At 41.1% G+C, this 9,980-nt stretch overlaps 1 protein-coding gene across 7 annotated transcripts; it reads left to right on the top strand.

Annotated features, from left to right (window-relative positions):
* The first annotated feature begins 297 nt into the window (after positions 1-297).
* On the top strand, positions 298-9,235 carry LOC141807513 (pyruvate dehydrogenase E1 component subunit alpha, somatic form, mitochondrial). Of its 7 annotated transcripts, XM_074693598.1 has the most exons (14): positions 320-368; positions 465-483; positions 1,443-1,463; positions 2,023-2,187; positions 3,021-3,086; positions 3,174-3,347; positions 3,447-3,573; positions 4,445-4,536; positions 4,630-4,722; positions 4,814-4,969; positions 5,376-5,447; positions 5,550-5,617; positions 5,852-5,960; positions 7,274-9,235. In XM_074693598.1, the coding sequence occupies exons 6-14, from the start codon at positions 3,258-3,260 to the stop codon at positions 7,436-7,438; spliced, it is 972 nt and encodes a 323-aa protein (XP_074549699.1). In that variant the 5' UTR covers positions 320-368; positions 465-483; positions 1,443-1,463; positions 2,023-2,187; positions 3,021-3,086; positions 3,174-3,257; the 3' UTR covers positions 7,439-9,235. The 7 variants fall into 7 exon arrangements, with proteins under 7 accessions (XP_074549696.1, XP_074549697.1, XP_074549698.1 ...); XM_074693595.1 differs by having other exon boundaries at positions 298-483; XM_074693600.1 differs by lacking the exon at positions 2,023-2,187 and having other exon boundaries at positions 311-368.
* Positions 9,236-9,980: the final 745 nt, after the last annotated feature.

Raw genomic sequence — 9,980 nt, 5'->3', positions numbered from 1 at the left:
CAATTTTAAATTAGCTAACAATAGTACCATCCTTTAAAATATTTTAATGAATATAATTGTATTTAAAATATACGTTATATCTTGGTGTTGCCTTTTTGTTTTTCGACGTAGTTTTTGACTTCGTTTTGCCGCCATTAAAAAAAGTATTGTATGGCCGGTAAAGAATCGCTTTATTTATTCATATATTTATTTATTATTATTAGAATTTGTTTGTTTTTAATTCAGATTATTGGTAATTTATGCACGTTAGTAATAAAACAGACCGGATGTGGGCCTGCTATAAAGCCCGCGAGGAACCTGTCTTCGTTGCAGCCAGTCGGACTCAAATCACAGCCGGACACCAACACGGAACTAGCAGCCTGCTGCAGGTCTTGATAATCTGTAATCTGTAATCCCTTCAGAGCCGGGTCGACGTCCAGTAGCATGCAAAATATGTTAACCATTATCTCTAACGCACTTTGCAGGATCACTGGCAGGAATGTGGTGAGTTTTCTGGGGCTAACTTCGAGCTTTGGGCCGTTTCTGGGCTGAGCTGGTTGATGCTAACTGTTAGCTCTGCTGAGGCTGACCTTCAGTAAACAGACCGTTAGCTCACATGCTAGTTTGACTTCGATATTTGCATGTTGCGGTCAGATATAAGGGACTTTGTGCTTGTTTAAAACTGACTGACTGGGTGTGAAATGATGAATTAATCGCACGGTTTGATCTGAAAACCTGTGGGTGTTCATTTCTCTGTTTCTGTCCTTTCAGCGTGGTTTTCTTTAATTCTTAGTAACTGTGACGGTTTCCTTTTGTCATGCAGCTCTTATCAATGGTTATGCACTGGTGTGATCAAAATCAACAAATACGCAGACACTAGACAAAAAAACCCCAATAAAATAGTAAAGAAGAATCGAAGATATTGATCTCTACACCATAACGAAGTATGCACGTGAACAAAATATGAGTTTACAGCATGGTTTACAGTCACATTTTAAAAGATACAAGCTTTTCCCTCCAAATGTTGACAATATGCTAATTTCTAAGTGTTTAAATGAACCACAACATGTTGTAAAAAATCAAAAAGAAAGATAATCAACAAAAACTTGGTTTTGATTTTTGGTTAAAATCGAAACACATCAGTGCATCTTCTTTCAGTGAATCTTCCTCTGACAGCAGCATGTGTGTCAGAAATCAGCTGTGAATCAGTGTCATAATGTGCCAGTATTTGCTCTCAGGATGGTTTCCTGCATGCAGAGAAAGCTTAAGAAACCAGCATGTGACTGTAGGAACTGCTGTGTTGAAGCTTTGTGCTCTGACTCTTCCTCTGCCTGTCACTCCCTCTGCATTCACGCTGTCTTTCTTCCTAACACACAGAATCACTGAAACACAACAATCCCTATTTATTTCTTGCTTTTCTGCCTCCTCTCCTCCCCTCCTCCTCCTCCTCGCCTGAACCCTAGGGAGCCCAGACAGTGTCTGAGGTAAGCAACTTCACGATCAGCTCATATTTGTAGATCTGCTCCTGAAGTTATGTGTCCAGAGGAGCTCTTCCAAACTGCTAGAAAATTCTTTAATAGTAAAAATAATTATGTAGAATCACAAAGCATCCAATTAAATACAAGATTTTTTCTGTTTTTTGGATTTTATAGATTTTTTAAACAGTAATGCTGTTGATAGTATGATGAACTGGCTTGTGGTAGCACGATAACATCCAGTGATTTGGTTCAAAAAGTTATCTGAGGAATATTTCACAATGCCACAACATTTATTGTGCTGGCGTTTGAGGTGTTAAATGTTGTGCCAGTTGTGTCAAATATCAGGTGAGACGTAGACACTGTTGGGCTGGTTCCAGTTCCCTGAGTGTGTTTCTCCTGATCTTAGTCTGTAGAGCTCATCACCATGAGTGTGTGTGAGTGTGTGTTCATCCTCCATGTAGCTGCTGCTGTTGTCACCTGTCTCCTCACCTGTAGTCTCTGTAGAGCTCCTCTGGCTGTGCTGTGCTGTGCTGTGCTCTGATTGGTTGGCTCCTGTGCTCCCCAGTTGCTGGTTGACCTGTCAGAGTACGTCAATGTGACGTCACCTCCGGAGCCCACCTTGGCACAGAACCAGCGACAACCACCCAAACCACCACCAGTCAGTGCTAGAGCCTCTGCTGCAGAGTTAGTTAGCATCCAGAGCGACCAGCTAGACCAGCTAGACAGACCAGTAAGAACTTGAGGAGCATCCTCCATGTCTGCCTGATCACTAACAGGGGCGGGAACTTAACCCGAGCGTCTGGGAACGTCTGTGGCTCATCTTAAACTTAAAACTCGAGAACGTCGAGCCGTTTAAAGGGGTTTAGATGATGTTTCATTCACTTCTTGGTGAAACTCTGAGCTTCTCTCTTGTTTTCTGGGAAATGCCTGAAATCACTAACTGATCTTCTCTTAAGAAGGACTGAAGATAAACAAATATCACAGATAAGCATGTTTAAACAACAGCTGTGACTTCTGATGCCATGATTTGCTCTCTTTCCTTCTTTTTTGAGCTTTCCTAACATTTTCAGACTCTTTCAGTTGAATGCTTTGTTTTTCAAAAACTACAAATCAACCACATTTTATAAAAAACAAACCAGACTAAAGCTCTCTTATCTGGCTTTGCTGGATCTTCTTCAAACGCAGCGTTAACAGGAGCTGATGTTTTCTGATATTTCTCATCCACCTGCCTTATGAAGACTGATTTTTGAAGTGGTGTGATGGGACCTGTGTTTCGTATTTGAGCCCCTGCTGCAGATTTGGAAGTCGTTAACCTCCCACCCTGTTACTGACCTCCACACACAGCTGTAGCAGCTGAATCTACAGACCTACTTCCTGTTTTCCTCTCCCCTCACCTGTAGCACGTCTTACTTCCACCTGCTGTGAGGAGGAGGGCAGAGCTCACTGTGTTTGAGTTGAAGATTTCTGTGGTTTTCTTTTTGTTGGTGTGTGTGTTAGTGACGGCGGCCTTAAGCCGTTTGTTTGTGTGTGTAAATCAATCTTGATGTGTGTGTTTGATCGCAGGGGGCCAGAGTTGTGGTTTCCCGCTCCTTCGCTGACTTCACTCCTCAGGCGACCTTTGACATCAAGGTGGGTCGATTAAAGTTAAAGAAATGAAAGTTTTTGCTTGGATACGTCTTATAGATGAACCTACTGTTAAACTGTCCCTTCCTGCAGAAATGCGACGTGCACCGTCTGGAGGAGGGTCCTCCGGTGAAGGCGGAGCTGACCCGGGAGCAGGGCCTCAACTATTACCGCATCATGCAGACTGTGAGGCGCATGGAGCTGAAAGCTGATCAGCTGTACAAACAGAAGATCATCAGAGGATTCTGTCATCTGTACGACGGACAGGTGAGGTAACAGTAGAGAAACACTCTGAGTGTGTTTGCTGAAATGCAAATGAAATAAAGTTTATTCAAAAGCTTATCCTCCTCTGTGTCTGTCCTGCAGGAAGCGTGTGCAGCAGGAATCGAGGCCGCCATCAATCCTTCTGATCACCTCATCACCGCCTACCGTGCTCATGGGTACACGTACACGCGCGGAGTGTCCGTCAAAGAGATCCTCGCCGAGCTCACAGGTGCTGTGAGGAGTCTGAAAGTGATCTTGCAAAAGTTTCTTATAGATATCTGCCTGATTGTAATCCATACTTTCAAATGAGATTATCAGCACAAATAAAGGTTATTCTTAAATGCTACTTCTTAGCTTCCTGACCAGGTCGGGCAGGACCGGATTGATTTATAGCCCGTCTAGGTCTCTATGACAGCACCACACTGGCTGACGAAGTTTAGTAGAGACGAAAGAGATCTTTTTCTCTGCTGAAAACGATTTCTGTGATTAATTTTGTTGTGATGGTGGACACAGGAGCCTAACTGTCAGACAGAAAAAGGAACGTTGATTCCAACTCGCAGTCAGCAGTTATTCTGCAGTGGTCTGTTCAAACTTGAGAGTCTATCAATAAAATGAAGAGTTAGGTTACGTTAGCTCTGATTGGTAGATGACTGGCAGGACATAACCAGGATTAACTGGCATTACACATTACAGACATATCTTAGAGCACCAGGCTGTCAGCTGCGCTAAATATAAATGGCTCCTAAACTACTTGCAAACTGACAGTGTTTACTTGTTGTCACATTAGACTATAGATACGTTGGAGCACTGGGCTACCGATATCGCTAAATTTAGCCAGCTACTACTACTTTTGCTTGATGTCACATTTCAAACCATAGCGCCACATAACTGTACTGATTAACACCTTACCTCAGCGTGTTGTATCCAGTTAAAAGTTGTCTTGAACAAAAAAAAATTGTTTTGACACGAACACTATTTAATTCCAAAACAAACACACGCCTCACTAACAGTAATTTATGACAGTGTACGGATCAACCTCATACCATCTTTGAGCTCCCTGTATTTATGTTTTTCTCCATTTGGTCTGTGTTGCTCTTTAGGTCGTAAGGGAGGCGTGGCCAAAGGGAAAGGAGGTTCAATGCACATGTACGCTCCACATTTCTATGGCGGTAATGGCATCGTGGGAGCACAGGTAAAAACAAAAACATCAATTCATGTCAGTTTCAGAAAACCCACCCAAACCCAGCCCCCCTTAACTTCATGCTCTCATCTTTATCTCATTGAGGTTCCTCTGGGCGCTGGAATCGCTCTGGCCTGTCAGTACCAAGGCAACAACCAGCTGTGTGTCACGCTCTACGGAGACGGAGCAGCCAATCAGGTAATCATCCAGCCTCTGTCTGCGATATGAAAGTCACTTAAGGATTTATATTTATTAACTTTCTTCTGTTCGTCTTCTTTAAACCAATCAGGGACAGATTTTTGAGTCCTTCAACATGGCTGCCCTGTGGAAGCTGCCGTGCATCTTCATCTGCGAGAACAACAAGTATGGGATGGGGACGTCTGTGGAGAGAGCGTCAGCTAGCACCGACTACTACAAGAGAGGAGACTTCATCCCAGGAATCAGAGTGAGACAGACGTGAACTTATTTCTGCGTTAAAGAAGAATTCTGGTTTTACTTCCTGGAACTGAGGCTTGATTTACAGTGTCTTGAGGTTTCAGGAAGAACAGATTCATCTTTAACTTTTAAGTTTGCTGTTAGAGTTGATACTAGTTGTGTTAGAACTCTGGGGTCCTGGGCCGCGGCTGCAGTGTGTCCTCTGGCTGTACGCTGCAGCCGGCCCGTACCGACCCAGACTATAACAGGACACTGACCATGTGTCCTGGCAGTTGCAGGTGTGAGCATTCATACAGCTGTCTGATGCTCATGTATGATACTGCAAACAAACAACATCAGGTGAAATGTTTGATCCTGAACTGTCGTTTGAGACTTTTTCATGTCGTGACCTGTTTCTCTTTTGCTCTGTCGCTCAGGTGGACGGGATGGACGTGCTGTGTGTCAGAGAGGCGACAAAGTTTGCAGCAGATTACTGCAGAGCTGGAAAGGTGAGCTACAAACCATCTTCACACATACACCTAAAGACTTTAGAGAGCTGTGAAGGTTTTGACTGGAGTTTCAGTGATCACAGAGAAACGTTTTTATTCCAGGGTCCCATCGTAATGGAGCTGCAGACATACAGATACCACGGACACAGCATGAGCGATCCAGGCGTCAGGTGAGTCACGCTTTGCTTCTTGACCTCCTCATTAATCTGTTTCTAATCTGAGTGTGGGGTGATACTCAACCCCTCCTTACTTTAATCGCCTTGCTTCTACAAAATGTGGATCAATCCCCTCAAGTCTCCTAAATATGTGGAAAAAAAGTGTTTGCTGGTTAAAGCTCAAAGTATTCACTTCCTGTGCGGGAGTAAATGCAGCTTTTGACCTCACTGTGATGTCACTTTCTGCAGCTACCGCACTCGAGAGGAGATTCAGGAAGTCCGCAGTAAGAGCGACCCCATCACCATGCTGAAAGACCGCATGCTCAGCAACAACATGGCGTCTGCAGAGGAGTTCAAGGTGAGTGTTTGCAAAAAACACACACCTCTAAAAAGTAGGGCTGTCACTTTAACGTGTTAATTAGATTAATTCATTATTTTTTTGATCTCTGAACTACCGACACATCCTCAGTTGAAGCGTGAGCTGCCTGAACTTTTCTGACTTGCAGCGTCTCGCTATGTCTCTGTCATCTCACGTCTTCTCCTCATATCCATGCTGAGCTCTCATCCAAAGAGCACACCGCTCTCACCCACAGTAGTTTATGAGCAGGATTTTGATTGGCAAGCTCCGCCAGACCCCGCCTCCTCCTAGGGATGGGAATCGAAAACTTGTTCCTGTTGAGAATCGACAAGAAATGTTTCAATCCATCGATATCGTTAGCCTTTGTGCTTAATGATTCCCTTATCAATTCCCTTATCCAATTAGGATTTTCAGCTTGAAGTTTTACTGACGAACTGACTTCATAAAGAAATGTACATCACTCTCTCTCAGGAGATTCATATTCAGTACATTCAAAATGGTATAAATCACCTTATTTACCAAAATTAACAAAATAGCACAAGCTTGATGCTAACGTATATGGGAAACTGCATTGATATGCTAGCAGTTAGCATACATCAGTATAACTTCAGCTTCAGAATAGAATTTCAACTTTCATCACATCAACTCTTTGTAGAAAATACTGAGAATTTCAAATGTCAAAAGCTAACAGGCTAATGAAAGGCTCATGGCTGACTTCATAACTACGGAAAGGTTCCAAACAACTTAAATTATTTCTATAACCACTTTGAGACACTGGATGGCCTGTTGTGCAATTTTTACCTGTTTCTGTGTAGTTATGCCCAGAAATATCCAGACTCATGGACCAATTACATTTTATTCACTTACAGTATAAACTCCATTAAATGTTGTTGACACAGAAAACCAGTAAAGCTACTTTTCGTACCAAGAAAATTCACAACAGGAATTGATAAGGGAATCGATAAAGAATCAGATTGATAAGCAGAATCGATTAGGGCATTGGTATTGACAAAATCTTGTCAATTCCCATCCCTACCTCCCCCTGCTGAAAAACATCATTTACTTCTATATCTAACAACAGTTTTGTAATGTCCCAGAATTCTGATTCTTTATTTGTGGACCTTAAACAAATATGAGATTAAAATGTGATCAATTAGACTAATTATTTACAAATCCTGTAATTAATTAGATTAACTTTTTAATCTCCGGACAGCACTACTTGTAAGTTGTTACTGCACTAATTACAGTAACATCTGATGACATCATGAGGTTTACGATGAGCTCTCTGGACTGAAACTTCTCTGTCCCGACAGGAAATCGACGTGGCGATCCGTAAAGAAGTGGAGGAAGCTGCTCAGTTTGCGACTTCTGATCCAGAGCCGCCGCTGGACGAGCTCTGTAACCACATATTCAGCAACGACCCGCCACTGGAGGTCCGCGGTACAAACCGCTGGGTCACACTCAAGTCTGTCAGCTAGACTCTGACCCTCCGAATTTACACTAACACACTCCAAATACCCAGATACACACCACCACTCTGAGTCCTGCAGCTACATGATAACCCTCAGCAGCTGCCTCCTCGATTCTAGATCATTCCGCACCTTAACGGGACTCTGCTTCAGCTGAAACCTGTCAGTGTTATTTATTTATAGTTTTATAGAGAAATATTTAAGATTTATTCTTTTTCTGCCCGGTCTGTTGGTGTTGATCATGGAGCCGCTGTGCTGCTGCCGCCAGACGAGTGCGCTGTGAACCTCACAGGGTGGAAACACTTCAGGGCTGCAAAGTATACGCACAAAACCCTCGCTGCCCTGTTTCACCTCTTCCCTCCTCGTCTCGATAACCGTTTCCCTGATTTTAAACCTTGTGATGCATGTTGAGTCCGTTTTAAAAGAGCAAGTGGAGAAAAAGCGAACAGCCTCTCTGGAGCCGGTTTGTCTGCTAGAAACGCAGCCACGCAGCAATGAAGGTGCTGATAAAGAGGATCTGTTCCCTGTAAGACGATTACACATTAACAAATCTACAGCTTTAACTCTGAGCCTCCTTAAATCCTACACGTTGGGTTTTTAAAAAGACATCAGAAACAATCCCTTCATCAAGAAACCAGCTGCTTTCTTTGAAAAAACAGCAAAGATAAACATTATGTCCGTTACTTTTAAAGCATTTCCCCCCCTTGTCTTTTCTTTTGACCTTACAGATTTTAAGATGTTTGGAAACAGGATTCAGTATGTTTGAGTCAGAGCTGGAAGTGCACGACAGAGCATTGCGAGCAAAGTGTTTGAAAGAGTGGTGGAAGAAGCTTTATTTTGATTTTATGCAACTTTTTAGCTAAATAAATATTGATTTAATTTTGAGGTTGAAACATTAACCTTAAAAACATCAAAATTTAAAGCCCATTTTAATGTTGTCTTGCTCATAAGTCCTTTTTATTTTAGCACTTTTAACTCTGCACTTTAAAGCTCCTGTGAGGATTTTTTTGACCGGTTTGAAACAGATTGACGTTAACAGTAATGTCTCTTTACGACCTAAGAAATTGGACATTTCCATTTGCATCAAGACCGATGATTTCTACTTTATGCTTTTTAAAGCATCCACCAGCTATGAGGGGGTAGGTGTCAGACAAGTTGGTTTACAGCAATGTCAAATTTTCCATAGCACATTTTTTTAAGTATTGCTACTAAAAGCTCTTTTTCAAGACAAATCAGCTCTAAAGCGGGTGCTAACGTTCTCAAAAGATTTTCACAGGAGCTTTAAAACAGAAAAAATTTGAATAAAAAATTTTATTTGTAGCAGAAGACTGCTACTTTTTTGCTTTCTGTTTTTGTTATAGATGTTTAAGCTCTTGAAAAGGACTTCTTGTTTCTCCTCACAGGAGCTTTAAGCTCTTCTTCCACCTCTGCTTTAAAGGAGCATTAATATATGTATATATAAGGTTTTCATAGTAACGGGATGACTGTTGATCAGTGCTAACGGATGTTTTAAGGGTTTTAGTTTGTTCTGTGATGGAGACAGATGCAATAAGAAATTTATGTTTTTCAGTTTTGAGAGTGAAAGATGCACTAAAAATGTGGAACTCCTTTATGTTAGATATTTTATGGTACACTTTGAGGGAAAACCAGCAGCACTGAAAGGATCCTGTGTCACATGTACCTCTGTGTTCTCTGCACTGACGTTTACTGTTACTGAACCTGAGCTTGTACAGAAATAAAGCTTTATGTGACTTAGTGTGTCTGTTGAAATGAGAGGCTGTGGAATAAACGCATAAAGAAAGATGAAGGTCAAGACTGTGTTTGTGTTTCATTTTGGAACTTAGAAATAGATTTTGTGGGAGTCACTGCAAAACTGTTACTTAAAAAGTAATTCTGCCACCAAACATTTTTTTAATCTACTTATAAACTGATTTATTAATCTATAAGCTTGATTACATACACATTTATGTTTTTAAATACTTTATAAACTTCTAGTCTTGTTTATATTTGAATCTATGTGAAATGACCTGCCTGCTTCTCCACCTCTGACCACTAGATGTCACTATCAGGATACAAACCTAACTTTCATTCCTGTAAACAGTTGAGGAATCTAAATATCCTTCACCAGCAGAAGGTTGATCAAATTCAAGTGCAAAATTTGTATTACTATTGTATATTTCCGATTTTACACTTGAAAAAACAGATTTTTTTTAAATCAGCATCGCCAACAGAGAAAACACTTAATATTTAAGATGAGCACAAGTATTTCAATCTAGAAATTAAAGAAGGAAATAAACTCTACAGCTATGTAGTGATAAAGAAAATATATAAACACTTATTAGTTAGTCAGAAAAACACTATTTTGTTCATAAAGCTCTTTGAATGGAGGCTAATTTTGTAATTTTGTGTACTTTTCTTATCAACTGAGTTGATTACCTTCCCATTAAGTGATCAAATTTTTGATGAATAAAAGTCTACAAAAAGTGCTAAATTTGTCTAAAATTGGCCAAGAAACCTAAGTTAAGTTTTCCTTGTCCTGACTTTTGTTTGA

This window comes from Halichoeres trimaculatus, unplaced genomic scaffold (assembly GCF_033239565.1).
Source record: "Halichoeres trimaculatus isolate MK-OKI-2021-1 unplaced genomic scaffold, fHalTri1.1 fHalTri1_scaffold_18, whole genome shotgun sequence".
NCBI classification, from domain to species: domain Eukaryota; kingdom Metazoa; phylum Chordata; class Actinopteri; order Labriformes; family Labridae; genus Halichoeres; species Halichoeres trimaculatus.
Note: the sequence above shows the minus strand (reverse complement) of the source record. Positions and strands in the feature narration are given on the sequence as shown.